The sequence below is a fragment of the Malaclemys terrapin genome, chromosome 1, assembly GCF_027887155.1.
Source record: "Malaclemys terrapin pileata isolate rMalTer1 chromosome 1, rMalTer1.hap1, whole genome shotgun sequence".
Classification (NCBI taxonomy): domain Eukaryota; kingdom Metazoa; phylum Chordata; order Testudines; family Emydidae; genus Malaclemys; species Malaclemys terrapin.
The window spans coordinates 265900776-265923884 of record NC_071505.1 but is presented as its reverse complement, the minus strand read 5'-3'; the positions used below and the strand labels follow the sequence as shown (position 1 = coordinate 265923884).

Genomic DNA, 23109 nt, shown 5'->3' with positions numbered 1-23109 from the left:
AAGACACGGGAACTCCAGAGAAGCAGAAAAATACTCCTACCTCTGTATTCTTAACAGATCTTTCAAGTGACCTGACTCATATAGCCACAGATTAGGTGGAAAAGTCATAGTTGGCTCATACTTAGAAAGCAAGGATTGATCACTATGGGCCAAATTTTGGTTTAGCTGGAGTCAGGAGTAAAGCTTCTTTTACTTTTAATGGGACCGGACTTAGCCCTAATCAAAATAGGAGGTTTTGACAAATTGTTTCTCATTGCTTTCGGCTTTTCTTAACATCACTAAGACCCTAATGATGACACTTGAAAACTTTAGACATGTAGAGTTCATTGCTCAATGACCTACCAAGGACAATTGTATGATAATGTGGCCTGTTAGCGACTAAAGTCATGCTCATGCATGATTCCTCTTAACTTTTTATGGAGCACTTTTGCTTTTATTGTTTTTATTTTTAAGTACTAACTGTCTTAAAATCAAGGCATATACAAGTGCAGAGCATTTATAGAAAAGTACTGTGTTATTCTGGTGACACCAGGTGTTGAAAGGAAAAAATGTAATGCATTCCATATTCAAAAACATGCATTTTTGTATTTGTGAGTTATACTGAAGTAAATATTGAATTGTGAAATGACAAACTGTTTCACTAATATTTTTAGCAATCCATTTTAAAACAAATGTCAGAATGCAGAGAATCAAAAGTGGCCATTTCCTATCTTTTCCCTGGAATGACCTATTTTGCTATAGAATCATAGGACTGGAAGGGACCTTGCGAGGTCATCTAGTCCAGTCCCCTGCACTCATGGCAGGACTAAGTTATTTTTTGATATTTTTCTTTTTGTAATGGCTTTACTATTGTATACTGTTTCTGTATTCCCCATAGCTGGAATTTTATGCCTGTTTTTCAATTTACGATTGAATTTAGCTCAGTAGCTCACTAGTTAATTGGGCTAAATCCACAAAGAGGACTTAGGCTCAGTGTGCAACACCTAACTCTAGGCAGCCTGTAACCTAATGGAATCCACAGCCCTGAATTAGGAAGCCATGGTTCCTATACAACACTTAGGGCCCTACCAAATTCATGGGAATGAAAAACATGTCACGGATTGTGAACTCTGGTCTTTTGCATGCTTTTACCCTACACTATACAGATTTCACAGGGGAGACCAGCGTTTCTCAAATTGGGGGTCCTGACCCAAAAGGTTGCAGGGGGATGACAAGGGTATTTTAGGGAGGTCACGGTATTGCCACCCTTACTTCTACATTGACTTCAGAGCTGGGCGGCTGGTGGCAAGGCACCCAGCTCTGAAGGCAGTGCCCCGCCAGCAGCAGCAGCAGAGAAGTAAGAGCAGCAATCCATACCATGCCACCCTTACTTCTGCGCTGCTGCCTTCAGAGCTGGGTGGCTGGACAGTGGCAGCTGCTGACTGAGGGCCCAGCTTTGCAGACAGCAGCACAGAAGTAAGGGTGACAATCCTTAATTCTGTGCTGCTGCTGGCGGTGGCTCCCCCTTCAGAGCTGGGCTTCCGACCAGCAGCCACCACCGCTCTCCAGCTGCCCAGCTCTGAAGGCAGCGCCTTCACCAGCAGCAGTACAGAAGTAAGGGCAGCAGTACTGCAACCCCCCCCCCTACAATACCTTGCGACCCTCCCCCAACTCTTTTTGGGTCAGGACCCCTACAATTACAACACCAGGAAATTTCAGATTTAAATAGCTGAAATCATGACACTTACAATTTTTAAAATCCTATGGCCGTGAAATTGACTAAAATGGACCGTGAATTTGGTAGGGCCCTAACAATTCATAGGGAAGGTTAGGTGCCTGAGAATGGGATCCACAAAAGTCAACGTGCTGAGTGGGAAGCTGCCTTAGCTAGCCCATAAGAAATGTTGGGTCAAAGGGAGGCACCTCTCTCAGCCTGGAATGCACTGCCTTGAATGCTCTCCAGCAGTTAGGCGTGTAGGCCTATTTCTGCCACACGCAAATAAACCTAAGAACATAAGAATGGCCATACTGGGTCAGACCAAAGGTCCATCCAGCCCAGTATCCTGTCTACCGACAGTGGCCAGAGGGAGTGAACCTAACAGGTAACGATCGAGTGATCTCTCTCCTGCCATCCATCTCCACCCTCTGACAAACAGAGGCTAGGGACACCATTCTTTACCCATCCTGGCTAATAGCCATTAACGGGCTTAACCTCCATGAATTTATCTAGTTCTCTTTTAAACCCTGTTATAGTCCTAGCCTTCACAACCTCCTCAGGCAAGGAGTTCCACAGATTGACTGTGTGCTGTGTGAAGAACTTCCTTTTATTTGTTTTAAACCTGCTGCCCATTAATTTCATTTGGTGGCCCCTAGTTCTTATATTATGGGAACAAGTAAATAACTTTTCCTTTCTCCACACCACTCATGATTTGATATACCTCTATCCTATCCCCCCTTAGTCTCCTCTTTTCCAAGCTGAAAAGTCCTAGCAGCTTTAATCTCTCCTCATATGGGACCCGTTCCAACCCCCTAATCATTTTAGTTGCCCTTCTCTGAACCTTTTCTAATGCCAGTATATCTTTTTTGAAATGAGGTGACCACATCTGTACGCAGTATTCAAGATGTGGGTGTACCATGGATTTACATAAGGGCAATAAGATATTCTCTTTATTCTCTATCTCTTTTTTAATGATTCCTAACATACTGTTTGCTTTTTTGACTGCCGCCGCACACTGCGTGGACGTCTTCAGAGAACTATCCATGATGATTCCCAGATATCGTTCCTGATTAGTTGTATCTAAATTAGCCCCCATCATATTGTATGTATAGTTCGGGTTATTTTTTCCAATGTGCATTACTTTACATTTATCCACATTAAATTTAATTTGCCATTTTGTTGCCCAATCACTTAGTTTTGTGAGATCTTTTTGAAGTTCTTCACAGTCTGCTTTGGTCTTAACTATCTTGAGCAGTTTAGTATCATCTGTAAATTTTGCCATCTCACTTTTTACCCCTTTCTCCAGATCATTTATGAATAAGTTGAATAGGATTGGTCCTAGGAATGACCCTTGGGGAATGCCACTAGTTACCCCTCTCCATTCTGAAAATTTGCCATTTATTCCTACCCTTTGTTTCCTGTCTTTTAACCAGTTCTCAATCCATGAAAAGTTCTTCCCTCTTATCCCATGATAACTTAATTTATGTAAGAGCCTTGGATGAGGGACCTTGTCAAAGGCTTTCTGGAAATCCAAGTACACTATGTCCATTGGATCCCCCTTGTCCACATGTTTGTTGAACCCTTCAAAGAACTCTAATAGATTAGTAAGATATGATTTCCCTTTACAGAAACCATGTTGGCTTTTGCCCAGCAAGTTATGTTCTTCTATATGTCTGACAATTTTATTCTTTACTATTGTTTCAACTAATTTGCCCAGTACTAATGCTAGACTTACCGGTCTGTAATTGCTGGGATCACCTCTAGAGCCCTTTTTAAATATTGGCGTTACATTAGCTTTCTTCCAGTGATTGGGTACAGAAGCCGATTTAAAGGTCAGGTTACAAACCATAGTTAATAGTTGCGCAATTTCACATTTGAGTTCTTTCAGAAATCTTGGGTGAATGCCATTTGGTCGTGGTGACTTGTTATTGTTCAGTTTATCAATTAATTCCAAAACCTCCTCCAGTGACACTTCAATCTGTGAAAATTCCTCAGATTTGTCACCTACAAAAGACAGCTCAGGTTTGGGAATCTCCCTAACATCCTCAGCCATGAAGACTGAAGCAAAGAATTCGTTTAGTTTCTCCGCAATGACTTTATCGTCTTTAAGTGCTCCTTTTGTATCTCGATCGTCCAGGGGCCCCACTGGTTGTTTAACAGGCTTCCTGCTTCTCATGTACTTAAACATTTTGTTATTACCTTTTGAGTTTTTAGCTAGCTGTTCTTCAAACTCCTTTTTGGCTTTTCTTATTACATTTTTACACTTAATTTGGCAGTGTTTATGCTCCTTTCTATTTACCTCACTAGGATTTGACATCCACTTTTTAAAAGATGCCTTTTTATCTCTCACTGCTTCTTTTACATGGTTGTTAAGCCACAGTGGCTCTTTTTTAGTTCTTTTACTGTGTTTTTTAATTTGGGGTATACATTTAAGTTGGGCCTCTATTCCATGCAGTTTGCAGGGATTTCACTCTAGTCACTGTACCTTTTAATTTCTGTTTAACTAACCTCCTAATTTTTGAATAGTTCCCCTTTCTGAAATTAAATGCCACAGTGTTGGGCTGCTGAGGTGTTCTTCCCACCACAGGAATGTTAAATGTTGTTATATTATGGTCACTATTTCCAAGCGGTCCTGTTATAGTTACCTCTTGGACCAGATCCTGCGCTCCACTCAGGACTAAATTGAGAATTGCCTCTAACCTTGTGGGTTTCTGTACCAGCTGCTCCAAGAAGCAGTCATTTAAAGTATCGAGAAATTTTGTCTCTGCATTTTGTCCTGAGGTGACATGTTCCCAGTCAATATGGGGATAATTGAAATCCCCCACTATTATTGAGTTATTTATTTTGATAGCCTCTTTAATCTCCCTTAGCATTTCATCATCACTATCACTGTCCTGGTCAGGTGATCGATAATAGATCCCTACTGTTATATTCTTATTAGAGCATGGAATTGCTATCCATAGAGATTCTATGGAACGTGGATTCATTTAAGATTTTTACTTCATTTGATTCTACATTTTCTTTCACATATAGTGCCACTCTCCCCTCCCCACCCCCCACCCTCAGGCAAGACCTGTTCTGTCCTTCTGATATATTTTGTACCTTGGAATGATTGTGTCCCATTGATTGTCTCCACTCCACCAGGTTTCTGTGATGCCTATTCTATCAATATCCTTCTTTAACACCAGGCACTCTAGTTCACCCATCTTATTATTTAGACAGTGGTGGTGCCCCTCCTATAATCTTTAGCTCAATGGTTGGAACACACTCCAGGATGTGGGAAACAGATGTTCAAATCCCCCCTCTGCTTGACATGACCTCATATTTTCCACCTCTCAGGAGAGTGCCCTAACCACTGGACTATGGGGTATCCTGGGATGGGCCTCTATCCCTCATATTGAGTCTGTTCCACTTTGTATAAATAATTAAATAGTCATTGGAAAAGGAACTGGAATTTGGGTCTCCCACAGCCTGGGTGAGTACGCTTAACTACCGGGCTGAAGTTTATTAAGGAATCACCACCACTTCCTCTCCTTTGTGTGAGGCCCAGTCTGTTAGGTGGCCTCTGAGAATGCCCACCTGATTGTGTCCCGCAGGTGGGATAGGTGGGGGAATGCCTCAGTTGAGGATCTCTCCATAAAATAGGCACTTGGCATCAGGACGTAGGCATCTGTGTATACGATCACTAGCAGATTTTTAGGCACTTGGCAGACTTTATTAGTGGAAAATTAAGTGCCTATAAGTTTAGGCATCTACTTGGGGTAGGTGGCAGCTGAGTGGGGTTTTTGAGGATCTAAATTTTGCACTGCCTAAAAGGGTAGTTAGGCAACTAAGTCTATTTGAGGATCTGCTGCCTTGTACTATTTTGCTTTCTCTTTCTCCAGTTAATTAGCACCAATAAGTAAATGTTTGCCCGAGGGTGCTGGTGTAACATTAATAAAGGCTCATAAGTATCCCTAGGTAATTGCTGTCAAATATAGAGCAAATTCTATTAAAGTTATATCATAATCTACTTGGAGACGGGAGGTCTGTCTCAGCGATTTGTATACTTAATTGCATCAGCGTTCAGTGTAGATTTATTATGGGAGTAAAGTCCTCTTCCACTAAGTTGTTGGGCCGTGTAGTCCGTTTAGACAGTTGTGTATATTTTGCAAAGTGAATAATTATCTTTAATTTTGATCAGTTACTAATTTCTCCAGTCCAAAACAGTATAATTTTTTATGTTTAGGTTATTTTATATGCTTAATAATATAGTTGTAAAATCTAAATCAAAATTGTACTTTGCAGCCAGTTTCTTAGTCCCTGCCGACCTTTGTGAAATTATGCTTTTGGTATGGATGGCCATGAGTGCTTATCTGCTCTCAGATATAGGCCACACACCCTGACTAGGATCAAAACTATACCTCTTCATGCCATTGTTCATTTGTGGGTTACACAATTCAAATCAGTCAACAATGTTCAATCCAATCCTCCTTCCCAGGCTTGGCTGCTCCTCCGGTTCCTAGCTCACAGCTGCTCAGCCCACGAGCCCTTGGTCAAAGCAGCCGCTTTGTGAAGCACGTTTCTTTCCTTTTTACGTCCGTCCCTCCCATAAGGCTTAATAGTGTTGCCATGTGCTGTGGAGCTGGCTTCAGCAGCTGCCTCTAGAACAGACCATTAAACTCTTCCTGCCCTTGTCCAATGTGAGGGTATCCCCCTCTTCATAATGTGAAACACCTATTTAGGGGAGAGGGATAGCTCAGTGGTTTGAGCATTGGCCTGCTAAACCCAGGGTTGTGAGTTCAATCCTTGAGGGGGCCACTTAGGGATCTGGGGCAAAATCAGTACTTGGTCCTGCTAGTGAAGGAGGCTGGACTCAATGACCTTTCAGGGTCCCTTCCAGTTCTGTGATATATATTTTTTTTGTGGGCCAGATCCAGTGTGCTTAATAAATTAAACCTATAGCAGATTAGGGATTTGAGGAGATGAGTTAGGAGATACCAAATCCAGTGCTGGGATCCTTAGGATCTCTTGGGGGCAGGGGGCAAGAAGGGGGGAAACTAGGATCCTGACATAGCTGCAGAAACAACAACCAAGCCAGCTCAGCATGAGGAGACATTTGGGGACAAAGGGCCCACTGCAGCAGATATGAAGCTTTTTTTATATTACATTTACCAATGGTGGCTAATTTTGTAGGCTCAGGCCTGGGGAAGAGTTTCTTGGTTTTTATAAAGGGTGGATAAAGCCTTGCATAAAGGAGCAAGCATCCACCTCTTTCTAAGTCACTTCCCCAATCTCCATGGCATAAGAGGCAGAAACTGACCATTACCAGCACTCCTGGGGCAGTTTCCTTTTAAATTTATAGTCTTTGCATCCCTCATTGAGCTCCCCTTCGGGTTGTTGATTAAATGAGCCTTACGCCATTTCTTGCCAACAATTCCACCTCCTGTAGGAAGCGTCAGGGGGCTGTTGTTACCAGTATACATTAGAGCAGTCCTGAGGATATTCTGGCTTGTGCTGGGGGCTAAAAGTTACCTTTGCTTGGATTTTTCTCCCAGAATAGCTTACCCAGACCTGATGATCTGGCCCAAGATGTCCAATTTTTGCTACGTCACCCATGAAAGACCTAACGTGCCTGGTAGCCAGGTTTTACCCCCATGTTAGCAAAGTTCTTCCCCTTGAACAAGTAACCAAGATCAGGGAGCTTATAAGGACTTTACTTTTGATACCCATCTGGCAGGGACACCATTTTTTAGGATTATGGTTTCCCGTACAGACACTAGAGTAGGCTACCCTACGTTGGAGGTCTCATAGAACTTCGGGGGTGGAAGGGACCTCAGGAGATCATCTAGTCCAATACCCTGCTCAAAGCAGGACTAATCCCCAATTAAATCATCCAATAGATTTTTGCCTCCAAGGCATTGCTGCTGTCTTTATGGGATACTGACCACATCCAGATCCCTGGATGACCACTTCACCCTCCCTTCAACTCCCATCCAATCTCTGAAATGATGGGACCAGACCAGAGATCTGACACACATACACAGCTTCTGAGGACCTGGTTATGAGTAACACATTTAATCCCATTGTTGCCAAGGGAAGTGTTCCCCCTCAGAATGCACGAGGAGCTTCAACTGGCTGAAGATGAGAGCAATTGGAAATGCCATAACAGCCTCCTTCTGTCTGATTTAGAGCGACAGCTGCATTATGGTGAAAGAGACAAACTTTTGAGGTCTCTGTAGCTATGTAGAGCTCTGTGTAACTTGAAAGTTTGTCTCTTTCACCAATAGGAGTTGGTCAAGTAAAAGGTATTACCTCATCCACTTTGTCTCTCTACTATCTTTGGATGAACATGGTTAAAATAACACTACAAGCTGCATTATGGTCATTTGCATTGATAACAAGATGAAATTCACAGCTGAGAACAGAAACCATTTACAATCCTCTCTTGGAGGATCTTTCAGTTTTGGCATGCTGTATATATGACAAGCTCAGCTCCCAGGTTATCTTATTGATTCCCAGCACCCTCTCCAGGGGAATGAAATCTGGACAGTCAATTTTCAGTGCTTCCGTCAGTTTTCCTCAAGGAGAGGGGACTTCCTAGTTTGGCTTACATGCATCAAACAACAGCAAAAAGTTGGATATTTTGTGCTCTGGACATTGAGAGGAAAACAAACACACACATGGAAGTTAGTTTGACTAATTACATGAAAAGGTATCTATCTCACACATGCTTTTTTTCCATTTCAGCTCTGGTAACCAGGAAAATCAAGAATAGTGAGCTCTGTGTAGCTCAACAAGCCTTGGTTCTCCTCTCCAGAGGACTTGTCAGTCCATCTTCCATAGTGATTGTTCCTCATCAAAGATTACATGATGGGTTACCAGTATGCTGCCAAGATCCAGGCAAGTTCTTATTGGTGGCCTAGAAAATAGAAATTAACTTGAATTAATGTGGCTACTCTGAGCATCTGATTTTGTTAGTCCAGAATGTAGGCTCTACTGCCGTAAGGTACGTCTTCAGTTTCAGGAGCGCTGAACATGATCTCTGTGCAAAAGTTCCAGTCAAGGCCTGCTGATGTTTCCTTTTTGACAGATTCATCAAGGCCACAGTACTTTCATGTGGCTCTGCTGGTGTTCTACAGACTTCTCCTGGAAGAGAGAGTTTGGCATTCCATACCCACATTTCTAGAATCGTAAAAGCAGTGGTGAAACTCTGCCAGCCTCTCAAACTACCCAGCACCAGCTGGAAGCTGAATTTATTTCTGAAACATTTAATAGAGCAGCCTTTTGAGCCTATGGCTCTTTGTATTTCCTCTTTATTTAAATTGGCCCCTCTTGTGACAATCATCTCTGCAAGATGGTTCAGTGAGAGCACCTTGCCAATCAAGAAACTGTTTCTACAATTCTTTCCTGACAAAATAGTTTTAGGAACAAGTACAGAATTCCTTTCTAAAGTTGTTTCTGACCGTTAAATCGGGACATCACATTGCATCTGACCCAACCAACCTCATACTAAGGATTTAAGATGGCATCACCTGAACACTTGTAGAGTTGTTGAATTTTACCTGAGACAGAACAAAGTCTCTCAGGCAAACAAATGCTTTGTTCATCTTTAATGTTGGCAAGAACAAAGACCTAAAGGCATCCGAAGCAACCTTCTCTTGGTGGGGTAATCAGCTGGTGTTCAGTCTTATGGGAAGGCTGTTAAAACTTTCTTCCAGGCTAAGAGCACATTCTAGGACAGCTGTTCCAACTTCTTGGAGAGAGAGGTGTAGAACTTTGCTGAGCAGTGACCTGGCCATCTCTTCAGTCTTTTATGAAGTGCTACAAGATGGTTATCACCTTCTCTTTTAATGCTGCATTTGATGGCTTGTTTACCTGGTGCATTAGTTCGCACTCGAGGGATATAAATTCTACTGTATACTGCTGTGTCACATACTATCTGGCCCATGTAGACCCTGCTAGTGCACGCTAAAAGTTCCCTAATTTGTATTAATGCAGTGCTATTTGAAATTGGACATTAATGTGCACTAGGGAATTTTTAGTGCTTAGCAGCAGGGTCCACTTAGGTCATTTAGTGTGTCACACCCATGCGCACTGGAATTTAGACTCCTCCAGGGCAGACTAATGCACCATGTAGACAAGCCCTGAAACTTGCAGTCTGCTGTGCTCCCTATATCCTTTCCATTTTTCTCTCCTTCCCTTTTTCTTGAGTCTTACTCAAATCATCTTCGCACTTGCTTTGTTCCAAGAGCTAACATTTCTACACAATAACTGGAAATATTCTGGGAATTGGTATGTAAATTAATGTGCTGACCTGGCTGCAAAAGCTCTGTTCCAGGTTTAAAAATGCCTGTCTTCTGCCTTTACAGGATATGGGTACTTACTTTGAACCAATGTGTGATGTGTGGTGTGCTCTGCTGCATGCAAATACCCATAGCGGTGTTTGTGCCCGCATTGGGCACAAACAAGGTGTGGTACTCCGTGCAAAGTTATTTTCTGTGTTTTCTTTAATGCTGATTTGGCTTTAACCCACTCTATCTTTTTTCCTGCTGAAAGTGAAACAATGCCCTAGCAATTATGCCTGTAAGACAGATACATCTGCATATAAAAACTGAAGCTTGATGTCCTGGAGTGGAGATCAGATTCTGGGCTGGTTACTCTGGCATGTTTATATAGCAGGATCACAAGATGGACATTTCTTTTGTTTGGTGACCTTCCCTGAAGATCATTCAGACACTTTCATATTCATTCAAATACTGTTAACTTTTGGGATGAACAAAATCCATATTTTGCAATATCTGAAAAAAAAAATTGCAGCTAAGTGAACGTGACCAAAAAAAGGGGATATTTTCGCTATAGTTGCTATTTGTAAATATCTTCAAGATAGTAATGCGCAGGTTTAGGTATACTAAAATATCTAATGTTGGCGTGCAAAGGAAGCTGTAAAATAGGGTGGTGCAGTGTTACAGGTACTCCCCAGTAGTGTCCAACGTGGCATTGGTTACTATAATGCTGTTGTTTGTTTTCACAAACCAGCACTTCATAGTTTGAGAGAACAACTGCTGAGAGGAGACCATAACCTCTTGATTTCAAAGGAACCATCATTTCACTGGTGCCTCTGTGGTTAATGTAAGAAAGGTGTTTTGCCATAAACTTTTCTGAGGTATTCAGCAAGGTTGGAAAGGGGTCGGCCCAAGCAGGAAGCCCTTGTCTGTGCCATAAAGAAAATAGCAAGTAACAAAATGAAAGCATCAAAGAACCAACAGGATGCAGTCCCAAGAGTCCTTTCTGGCATGTTGGTCCTCCTTGAAAGTTAGCATTGAGTGAAGAGTGACCTTAAAATTCATTTCATTCAAACAGACTGAGCTCAAGTTTAAAGTTCAAGGCATTTTGTTTTTTCACCTGTTTCCTACAGTTTTAAGAAACTTCTGAAGAATTAATGTGTAACTATATCTGGTCACTGAGCCAACACTAAGAATGTTTCTCAAGGGAAAATAATGTTACTGTATAAAGGGAGAGAAATGGATACGTTTCTTAGTTGCAAGAAAATATTTCAACAAAATATAACCCAAACGGCTGTTACCATGATCCCTAACATCCCTGGTGCTGCTGCACTCGTACAGTCTCCTTTAAAAATCCCTAAAGAGATCCAATAATTGTCTGAAAAATTGTGGAAAGGATATTTTATTATGGGATTTACCGTTGGACATATTAGGCTGTGGTTTTGTTTTAGAGACAACCTTGGAATAAAGATTCTAATTGTGACAGTTTAATCTAATCTGCAATTACAGGTTGACTAAGCTAACATTTAGCAATAGGTCTGGCCATCCCTTTCACATAGTGTTTGAATAGTTAGGCAGTAGGGTGGGGAGGCACTAAGCAGAGACTCAGTCATTAGACAGGCTTATAAGGGAATACAGTATTTAAACCTTGTTACTGCTCATGTTCAGCACCAACCCTGTTTGTTTTCTAGCATTTTTATAGCTGGCTTTTATGCTAACCCAATTACAGTTTCTAATTTCATGATCCTAAAACCCAGTTACTTTAACTTCTAGTATTTTAAGTCTAATCCTGACAAAATGACTAGTGAGAGGTTGCATCAACAGTTTGACAGGCTGTCACTCATGGTTAAGAGAAATAATTTGAAGAGATGACATACAGATTTCACTCACATTTTCCCATGTCATTAAAATTTAATGACTGTAGTATGAATATTTCATGAAAGTACTTTTGAATGGGTTTGTTTTGCCCAGGAAGCTAGTGTACATTATAGGGTCTGATTTTCTGTAGTCTAAGGTAGTAAAGGTATGAAGTGTCAAACTGGATTACCTGAAGAGGCACCTTGTTTGTTTTCACTGTTGAATATTCAGTCTAGGAGTACAGCCTAGAACTATTTTTAGAGTGTGGTTTAGCAGTTTGTTGAAAGTCCTAAAATTTGATGCTGTTCTTTAGTCTCTTGCCACAAGGTGGCTAAAAATGTACTTATATCAGACAAAATATAACTATCAGAAATTATGCTAATAATTTGTAACTGTTTCTGTGATGCAGTAAGCAACAACTAGGGTGGGAGACTGGATTTATTGTTTATTATGCAGAGAACTGTGTAACTTGTAGTCTCCTGTAAGAACATTCAGCAACTATCTTCCTCAAGTACATATGTTCACTGCTTTTGTTTGGACCATGGTTAATTTTTGTTACAAAAGTTTGGCCAGGATTAATGATTAGTTTTAAAGTGTATTTACTGCAAAGCAGTGCAACAGCTTTTTATTGTTGTGTGTTTTAAGAAGTCACATTTTTTGAGGCAAAGCGGCTCAGGCCTTGATACATTAGACAAATATGTTACATTTAGATGAGGGACAGTGATTGAAACTTCCATTCCCTAGTTGATCTTTACATGGTAAATTCCCTTTTTTAAACATCGTGTCACAAACTGGAACTTTTAGCAGAAACCAAAGTGGTAAATGGTGTGGAGTGCTGGGACTGCATTAGCTATTTTAAAATAGATTCAAATGAAATGATACTAAACATTCAAGTAGACTTTGATAGAAGAAAATGTGCTGCATACATTTCTCATTTAACAGTCCTCCCACTAGAAACTTTTTCAAAGAGTAGCTTCAGATGTACAGTAGGGAAAATCTTTTGTTTAATGGAAATGAAGCATATCTTTTACTTACAGATGCACCATTTACTATTGAGCTTTTTGTGTGCATTTTAGTTTCTCCTTTTATATTTTAACTTATTAACTCTGACAAGTAACCTCTTGGTTGTGAACAATTTAATTCACAATTCATTTTTCTGATTCAAAGTGAACACAAGTGCCCTAATCCCCTAATGGGAATTAATTGCATGTTTCAGTGCTTAACTCTGATCTTTTCTCAATCCCTACTGGGACAAGTTTCTTCCTGAAGGATCTGTGTTTGTTATTCAAAACACAAGCTGAAAGGTGATGATTTTTCTTATAAAAGGGAGCCAGAGCAACCGAATATTAATGTTCTTTTTATTGTAAGGGAATGAGCTGTATCCCAAAACTCATTTGATGTCATGAATGATAAATTATACTGAACTAACTTGACAACACACAGACCAAATCAGTGTGATCTTTCCCCCCCCCCAAGTGTGTGTGTGTGGGGGAGTTTGGTTTTTATTTTGTTTTGGGCCAATGATATAATATTGTGGAAGTAGTCATTTTTTTTCTCACTGAAGTAATAGCATTATTCTAATGGTCAAAGGGCTGCTGCCTGTTTTAAATGACAATCCTGTAGACCAATAATGTGCTCTTCCGAATAGTCCAACTCTTCCCCATCTGCCATAAATATTTGGTAGGTCACTAAAATAAGAACAATTAGCAGAAAACACGTTAATTTAATTTTGCTTTTAAAGGTTTTCTTACTAGTTGAGTTTTGTCTAATAAACCTCTTTCAAAAGGGAGTGTTAAGCTCACCTCTGTTAGGCTGCCAGACTGCTATGTTGGGTGAAAATGAGACAGTCTCAAGGCAGCTTAGTGACTGATAGTGAAATTTGGAAGCGCATCAAACAGTTTGAAACTGCTTTTGTTACACACACAAAAAATGGGGGAGGAGTAGATAGTCTTGAAGATAGCCAAGGAATGATGAAGCTAGGGTATTTTTTTTTCCATAAAACCACCCCTTTCCTTCCACACTAAGCCCTAGGGCTGTTGTACTCAAAAATAAAACGAAGATTCAGAAAAATTCAAGTGACACTCAGGAGTGGTCTAGGCAAGGTAATGTAAGTTAAGGTTGAAGTGCATTGGCAGAACTGGATAGGAGGATTTGGCTAGGGATTGAACAACATTCTGTACTTGCCTTCTACCCCAGCTGAAGTCAGGCTGTTGTTTCACTTTCATGAGCACTGAAATTCACCATTTGCCCCTGCTCCCCAAATGCTGGGTGTAAATCCTAACATTTGTACTGTTCATTCAGAAAAGAAAGGACTTGTAGTTGATAAGCTTGTGAGAACACTGTCCTCTGGTACTACCCAGTCTGTAAATTGTCATTTAATAGTTGTTACAAGCACCCCAGAGCACCTTTTTCTCTACATGTCCTTGCACTTGTGACCATTGCTTTCAACTATCAGTGACTCAGTTGTAATCTAATTTTCCCTGCATCCCCCCACAAATCTGGTATTCCTAGTATTTTCACTCTTTGAATTCACAAATGCTGACTCACAAAACTGAAGATTTACAGAAGATTCTTCAGCACATTACATGAAACAACCTCACATCATACTAGGCTTTTGCCACTACACTTTTGATGTGCCTCACTTTGGGACATTTCCTTCTGTTTCCTATAGGCACCGTTGTAAAATCCTCTCCAATCACTGGTGCTACTCATCCTCTGGTTCCTAAGGCCAGAGCTCAGATTACTGCTACTATAAACATCAAGGCTCTGTTCTTGCTTTAATGTTGGGACCAAGCTTGCCGCATCCTATGGAAAAATAAGCCTTATTGTCTCCTTCTCATCTAAATGCTCTCGTGCAACATAGCATGATGATGTGATGCTATGTTCAAACACTTCAATTTTGCTTTTAAATGACTAACTCCCCACCACTGTGTTATCCTGTGTGACAAGTAGCCATGCAAACATTCATACTGAAATGTATTGCTTCTGTTCTAGGGCAGCAGTGCACTTTCTTCAGTGTGAAATAAGGACTCTCAAATGTGCTGTGAGGGTAGCCACACACTTTTCCTCTGTTGAGGTGGAAAACACCCAACTGGCTGTGACTCACTCATTGCTATTGCTAGTCCCAATAAATCAAATGCAGTCTTAAAACCTGCTACACCCAACTGTCCAAATTGTGATAATTAGCAGAGGAACAGACAGTTAAAAATGTAACTGCTACTGTACATTTCCACATTGGTTTCGGTAAAGGACATGTAAATTGTAGTGCAGTTGTTTTGGTAACTGAAATGGCTCCCCAGGTTGCTTTTGGTTTGTCACAAAGCACCGTAGCATTAGCATTGCTGTAGCAAGGGTCATGTAAACATGTGAAAGAAAGAGCCAGCTATGTTCTAGTTCAGAGGTTGGCAACCTCTGGCACCGGCGGAAAGCTGCGGCCAGTACGTCTCTCAGTCCGCGCCACTTCCCGCAGCCCTCATTGGTCTGGAGCGGCGAACCGCGGCCAGTGGGAGCAGCGATCGGCTGAACCTGTGGAGGTGGCAGGTAAACAAAGTGGTCCGGCCTGCCAGGGTGCTTACCCTGGTGAGCTGCGTGCCAGAAGTTGCTGACCCCTGTTCTAGTTTCACTATGGTTCAAAAATACATTTGGTCACTATTGTGGCTGCTGTAGTGAAAGAATGGAAATTAATCTGTTTATAGGAAAGAAAATGAAAGATTAATAGAATTTTCCCAAACAATTTTTATGCTGGATTTGAGCACAATGGATAGATGCTGTTGCTGGAATTTATCTGTTTAAAAATTATCATGTAAGCAGGGCCGGCCCCAGGCACCACCTTAACAAGCAGGTGCTTGGGGCGGCCAAGGGAGAGGGGCGGCACCTGCGGCAATTCGGGGACGGCAGGTCCCTCACTCCCTTTAGGAGCGAAGGACCCTCTCGCTGAACTGCCACCACCCATCGCGGCTTGCTTTTTTTTTGCTTGGGGCGGCAGAGATGCTGGAGCCGGCCCTGCATGTAATAAAATTCCCTTGCTCAGTTATCGTTCCAGATAGTTTTGTGTGTGCATGTACCTTCAATGCAAATTGTACACTGAATTTTCAATTTAATATATTTTATGAACTAGATTATTAGTAATAGTTATTTTTGTCTGTTTCTTCTGTAGGTAGAGTGGCTCGTGTTTTTGTGTATGGAACCCTTAAAAAAGGCCAGCCCAACTACCAGCACATGATAAATGGTACCCATGGGAGAACAAAATTCCAAGGCAGGGGACGCACCGTGGAGAAATACCCTTTGGTGATTGCAGGAAAATATAACATTCCTTTTTTGCTGAACATCCCAGGAACTGGACACCATGTTACTGGAGAGATTTATTCTGTTGATGACCAGATGCTGCAATTCCTTGATGAATTTGAAGGTTGCCCAGACATGTATCAACGTACTCCAGCGAGAATTGTAGTAGTAGAGTGGGAAGGTAAAAGCAGTGCACCTGAAGAGAGGCCAGCTGGTAACAGCATTATGGAATGCTTTGTGTACAGCACAACTACCTACCAGCCAGAGTGGATAAATCTCCCTTACTATGACAATTATGATTCCTTAGGGAATCATGGTCTTCATTATGTGCTACGTGAAAGTAGAGATTAAAAATGGAAGGTAACACAATGTATTAAGAAAATGCACTAAACACATGTTGATCACAAGCCTCTCTCAAGTAAATCTAGAATACTTTTATTGAAGCACCTAAGACCTTTTGTAACCTTTCTAACCACAAAAGCATTGATTCTAAGGGCTGGTCCACACTAACCCCCCACTTCGAACTAAGATACGCAACTTCAGCTACGTGAATAATGTAGCTGAAGTCGAAGTATCTTAGTTCAAACTTACCACGGGTCCACACACGGCAGGCAGGCTCCCCCGTTGACTCCATGTACTCCTCTCATGGAGCAGGAGTACCGGTGTCGACGGTGAGCACTTCCGGGATCGATCCCAGAAGATTGATTGCTTACCTCCGGGTCCGGAGGTAAGTATAGACGTACCCTAACATCATTATAATAGAGATACAGACTCTAATGCCAAGCCTGGCAAAATTTTACTTGTTCCCTCGGCCAAGATGAATAATTGTTTTTGATTGGTGAGCAAAATACTTTGTGTTTGGGTTTTTTCTTTCTTTTGTAAAATCAAGGTAAAAGGGCAGCTGAGTAGAAGGAGTCTTCACGCTAACTGGTAAAGTTTCATGTCAGTTTTGTAAAACTGGTAAAATCCTGCTACTGCAAGATAATGAAATATGGCTGATTTCAGTATATTGGAAAAACAGCTCAGATTACTTCACGACACTCCTCAGTCAGTATGTCTCAAAAGAAAACAATTACATCCATGTCAAATGCTGTAAGAAAAAAAAAAAAAAGCGATAGAAAATGTAGTAAAGAGAATTAAAAAAGCCCGAAAATAGAATGAACTTCTCACTGTGAGGTGTAACAAACTCTGCTGAATTTTGTCTGTTAAAGCTAACTTGATTGTAACAATTGTTTGTAAGATCCCCTGGGTTTATAAAATGTATTAGGATAAAATCTTGGGAATGTACAGGAGTTAAATTTAAAATGTGTTTATTTTGTCCCACTAGACCATACCAGCACTTTTGGTGCCATTACAGTCTACTGAGTAAATGTTTGCTCAGGGACTTGGTAAAAGCTGATTTTAGCTGCCCCATATATTATAGGACTGTTTTAGCAAAGTACTTAGTGATATAATAGCTCATAAGTCTCTAGGAAATCTTTAATGCAAAAATCACAAATACATGAAACTGAACTGTTTTTTTGGTAAGCAAAGACCTTCTTTAATATTTTTTAAATGTAAAAAAGGATTTAGTCCTTTTTCTTTTGCACTATTTAGGCAAACACTTTTTTCTCTTGCTGCTTGATACCGAGTAGGTCCTCTACTTTGCATGTAATATTCACAGAGCACATGTTACATTCATTGTACAAACCTGTCAATGAGGGGAGGGTGTGTGTATGAAATGTAATCTGTAGAATAAGCCAAATTACACTTGCAGTGTGGTTCCTTGTACTGGGGATATATCATCAAGGTTATATACGAGGGATCAGAAACCTTTGGCATGCGGCTTGCCAGGGTACGCCCCTTGGCGGGCTGAGCCAGTTTGCTTACCTGCCACGTCTGTGGGTTCGGCTGATCACGGCTCCCACTGGCTGTGGTTTGCTGCTTCAGGCCAATGGGAGGGACAGGAAGCAGTGGTCACTGCTTCTGATGACAATGGGAGATTTGCAAACTGATCCAGGGAACAATATGTTCTTATTAAATAATTGTAACGTTGTATGCAGAATCACATGGAAAAATTATACAGGGTACGTTTAACCATGCCACTAAGATCACTAGGGCTTTTATTTGAGGCTGCCTGACCGTTTTTCTTCAAAACTGTAAGGGCTAAAAACATTTTTACTGAAACTTGGAAGAATCTTGCATGGTTTCTTGCTAAATATCTCAAGCAGACAGTTCTATCACATACTGCTGTAAAACTAGGACATTGGAATGGATACACTGTTGAATACTGAATTAAGTATCGTGATGCTTGACCAAGTAAAGTGGTCAGAGTATAGGACAGGGAGGGGCCATGTCTACATTACAATCTAGGTTAGTAATTACTGGGGTGGCTGATGTCCACACTACTCACCAGGAGCACTTCCATTGAGGAGACCCAGGGCTGTCAGCTCCCCAGTAGGATTGGGGGGAAGCCACACCCAGAGTCCAGTCAGGGAACTGAGAGCCCTGGGGGAGACAGCTGATGTAAGTAACGTAGTGTCTACGTTGACACTGCATCGCCCTAACTACACTGCCATAAGCCCTATGCCTCTGGTGGAGGTGCAGTTGGAGTTATGTGGGTGTAGTAGGTATCCTATTGGCCAGAGCAAGGCTGTAGTGTAGACAGTGACTTAATTAGGTTGACATAAGTTGCCTTATGTTGACCTAACTATAGCATAGGTTAGGACTTAGTCAGGATAGGCTTCAGGCCTGCGGAAATTACTCTTTCTGTGGCCTTAGACAAATCACTAAGGGCTTGAGGTAGAAATAACTCAGAAATCACGGACATACTCTCAGCCAAACTGCAGATAGCCCAGTAGTAAGGTTCTAATGTCACTTTCACCCTGAAATGAAAATACCTCTTGGATCAAACACTTCAAAGTGGGCCTTTGACTTTCATTTTCTGTTAGAAATTTTCTTCAATGGGATTTAGGTAAATTTCTATCTAAATCACTTAAATAATTTTGAAAATTTTACCCTTCTCCATTATGGAGGAGCCACAGGCATGCTAGATAGGAGGAGGAGGAGATCTTTCTAGTAATTGTAATGGTTAGCTACTATAGACACTAGGTGAGAAACTGGTGGCATTCCTACCCAAAGCAAAACAAACTACTACTACTCCCCTCCTAGGGACTCTCTTGGGTAGCAGTACAATCCAGAGCAGGGCTGATGACAGAATTAGGCTCACAGGATAAACACTTCATAGACTATCAGGGTTGGAAGGGACCTCAAGAGGTCATCTAGTCCAACCCCCTGCTCAAACTTGAACTGAGACTGCAGAAACCAGGTTTGTGGGAGCTGCACACAGCAGGCTTAGGGTTTAATGCAGTCTTGTAACTGCGGGTGGGGTGGGGTGGAAAGAAACCTCTGCAAAACTACCTAAAGTGAGGATTCAGCTCCATGGCAGACAGTCTTTAAATGTGGGACCTGTTTACTTTCAGGGTGATCGCTGCCATTCAAGAGAGCAGGGGGGTGCTGCTGGGCAAAGGTCAGTAACCACTATCTACAGCAGCATGTTAGGATGCTGGAGAAATTAATTTTAGTTTGGAATAAAGTATAAACAAAGATCCAACTTCAACTGATGATTCAAAGTAGTTTCAGATTTAGTACAACTTTCTTTCCCTCTGGTTATTTGTAAGTAAAATAATGCAATTCTTATACTGCAGCTTTACAAGAACATGTTTAAGCAGAGCATAAGTTACCAGTTTGGTAACAACTTTCAGTAAACACTCTGGCTCACGCTTCCTTTTGCCTGCAGTAGACAGTAATTACAAATGCTCTTTTGTTTTAAAATCAATTGAAAATGTTCTGCACAAAATACACCTGATTACTACCTCAGCTGGCCTGAGGCTCTAGAAGTAATGTGAGGAAGTGTGGGGGGTTTTCACCAGGAATCTCAGTTCTTTCAGCTTTGTAAGAACCACAGTAGGTTACTGGAGACATACATACATTCATTTTTACCAGTCAGGAATATAGACTTGCTTCTCTTCCTTTATAGCATCAACCAGCGATGGACTATGTTTAGAACATCTGCTGCATCTTTTTTTTTTTTTGTCTTGGTGGTGGTAGACTTGTTCCACATTTTCGAGGTAGAGGCTTCAAAATTCTATGCCTTACAATGCATCTGAACAGAAATCAAGCACTTAGTAGTTATTGTTTAGGGGAAATTGCTCTGTTTACTCCCTGATTACTTTTTCACTTTTATCAACTATTCTGTACAGTGGAGCTCATGCACATTTGAAATGGCAGTGGCTGACACTGAATATTATGTACTTTAAAATACATTCAAAGAGGCTTTACTTAAGCAGAAATGTTCAATTTTTATTGATTTGTATTTGATACTGAAAATCAGGAGAATTACAAATCTTATATGTACAATTATTTATAGAAATAAAAATCTGACATCCATTGACGGTCTTAATATTTGTCTGCTGGATAGAGAATGTCACTCAAATACGACTGTGTAACAATTGCTCCATAGGAATGTCTGTTTTACAACCTTCATTTTACATGCTGGAGATAAATAAAGAGTTAATTGAACTGTATGGTGATATGAAGGAAGCATGTTTCATTCCAGTTCTATGAGCAGATCTCCTTCCCCAACAGTCTCACCAGCTTTACAGTGCACAGCTTTCACCTACAGTGGGAAGGTGACAAGAATTATTAAATCTTCCCTGAAAACATGGCTGTGTAAGTTCTTTAGCATGCGCAACCTACACTAGTGCATATACCTGAATGTACATACACAGAATAAATGATGGATTGCTGAGTAAGACTACTATACTATAATACCTAGCGCTTTATCAGTAGATCTCCAAGCACTTCACAATCTTAGGGTGACACTTTCTGCAAGGCAGCCACACAACCTTAATACTACCCCAGAGAGATGTCAAGAAGAACTCAGAACATCACTGTTAACCCCCCCTTCCTAAAAAAAAATTAAAAATAAAATAAAAAGTAAAAATAAAAAGGTTAAAAAGAAGTCAAAGAACCATAGTTGTCAAATAAATGCAATTGTATATTCAGTTTACTCATGTTCACAAAGTCAGTTTCCTATTTTTTTTTAAACTAGTCCCACATACCATATATGGGATTGCAGAGTGTAGAGCATGTTTTATTTCAATATGTACAGCTCAACAGCTTGTAGTAGCTGAAGACCCTACACTGGCAAGAACATAGTGGGATTTTTTTTAAAACAGATCTTTATTTCTAAATCAGTTTTTCTCAAACCTGCCAGACCCATACATCTGAATCTTTTAAATAGCTAATTTTAAATTCTGAATGCAAAAAGATCCCCCCAAATTAGTGTGAAAACACTTTACTTAATTAAAAAAACCACTTGTCTGTTCTCACGGCAGTTTCAGCAAATGGGATCCCCTATGCTTTCTGAAATTTACTGGAGTCACCTTGGCCAATGCCTATTTCTGACGCATGTAGAGTCTAGAACCTTCATCAGGCAACTAAATTGCTCCCTCATTTTTATTCATTTTACAAACATCCATAATAGATGCAAATTAAATAAAACCCAAGCCACTTGTTTTAGCAGTTCAGAATATAAACATGGATTTTGGATGTGGAAGACAATTCAGAGGAAAAAAGGGAAACTGAATATCTTCCAGCTGAAACCAATGAAACTGTGGCATGAACTAGATTCAAAGGGACAAACCTAGTCCAGCACCAAAAGTACCAAAACACATCTCCGCAAAGGCATTAAGTTGTACTTGCTGTGGGAACCATAACTGTGAACTTTAGAATGTTTGACCATGTCATTGTTTTTCACATTCAATAAATAAAATTATTATATTCTAATAGCTTTAGTGAACTGACACTGTTTTACTATCTACATCTCCAAATTGTTTTTATTTTCTTAAATTACATCATTTTATTTTAAAATGGAGACTCCTGGGGGTGGGTATACAAAGAGACCACTTAGAGCTTAGATCCTACTTAAATCCTGCTTTAAAGGTTTAAGAGGGACATAAATGACATACTGGGCATGGTACAGGCCAAATTTTACCCATAAGCAGGGGGGAAGGGCATCTGGACAGAGGAATAGAACATTACTGCTATCAGGAGGTGTGCAGGAACTTGGGAGGAAGCTCAGAGGCTGGCTAGGGGGTCACAAAATGAATCAGTCAGAGCGAAGGCAAGGGTGGGAATATATAAAGGTTAATTTAAACTAAGAAAGAAGGAAAATAGAATTTAAGTAACCACTGCAATATGAGAATAGATTAAAAACAATGAGTAAATGAATGAGAATTAAGGAGAAACAAGTAAAGATCAAAACTAAACTGTAACAAATATTAAAAATGAAAAGTAATAAATGTAAAAGAAAAATTAAACCTGGTCTTATAGCAAAAGAATTAATACCAAGAGGCTAATAGTCAAGGGACAATATTACAGTAATAGGAAAGAACGAGAGAGGCATTCACGTTGCTCCCTCGTCCTCTTGCCATATTTTGTTTATCTAGGTCATGGTCCTGTCTCAGGATCTGCTAGTATCACAGTACATGAAGTTAAACATATATGTGTTTGCAGGACTGAGGTCTTGCATTGTTTATTCTTTGCAGCAGGGATCTGTCTGTAAAGAGCTTAGAACACTTCTGGACACTCCACATTTAACAACGTCCTCATCAAAAAATGCTCAGTCTGGAACTTGTTGCTTTTTTTAAAGCAATATTCTTTTCTAGGGTAACACCACTCATCTACACTACTGATGTATTTTCCATACCTTGTTCCAAGTATCAGGACAATGTGAAATTAATTTGCAATTAAATTAATTAAATGTACAAGAAGAGATCTCTGCTGTTAACTGCTCTCTGAAAATATGGAATTTGGAGAACTGGCTGCATCTCCTCTAATCCTTCAAATCAATCTAAGGAACAAATCATTTTGAGGGAACTCATTTACATTAATTTTTGCAGCCTGTAACACCACTTCATGCTGTGTCATCTAAGTCTTGTAACTCTCTAATAGCTTTCCAGGCAG

General features: G+C 40.6%; 2 protein-coding genes across 2 annotated transcripts in view; one reads left to right on the top strand and one right to left on the bottom strand.

Annotated features, from left to right (window-relative positions):
• GGACT (gamma-glutamylamine cyclotransferase) overlaps window positions 1-20666 on the top strand; it is a gene marked incomplete at its 5' end in the record, with an annotated part of 39256 nt that extends 18590 nt beyond the window's left edge. Inside the window, 2 exons of the mRNA XM_054031348.1 lie at window positions 8426-8578; window positions 15974-20666. Of these exons, the coding sequence (XP_053887323.1) occupies window positions 8426-8578; window positions 15974-16452 (632 nt within the window). The remainder of the gene's footprint in view (window positions 1-8425; window positions 8579-15973) is intronic.
• A 21-nt stretch (window positions 20667-20687) lies between these two features.
• The window catches only part of PCCA (propionyl-CoA carboxylase subunit alpha), a 393662-nt gene continuing 391240 nt past the window's right edge, over window positions 20688-23109 (bottom strand). The window contains exon 24 of the mRNA XM_054012780.1: window positions 20688-20758. Within this exon, the coding sequence (XP_053868755.1) occupies window positions 20690-20758 (69 nt within the window). The 3' untranslated portion in view covers window positions 20688-20689. The remainder of the gene's footprint in view (window positions 20759-23109) is intronic.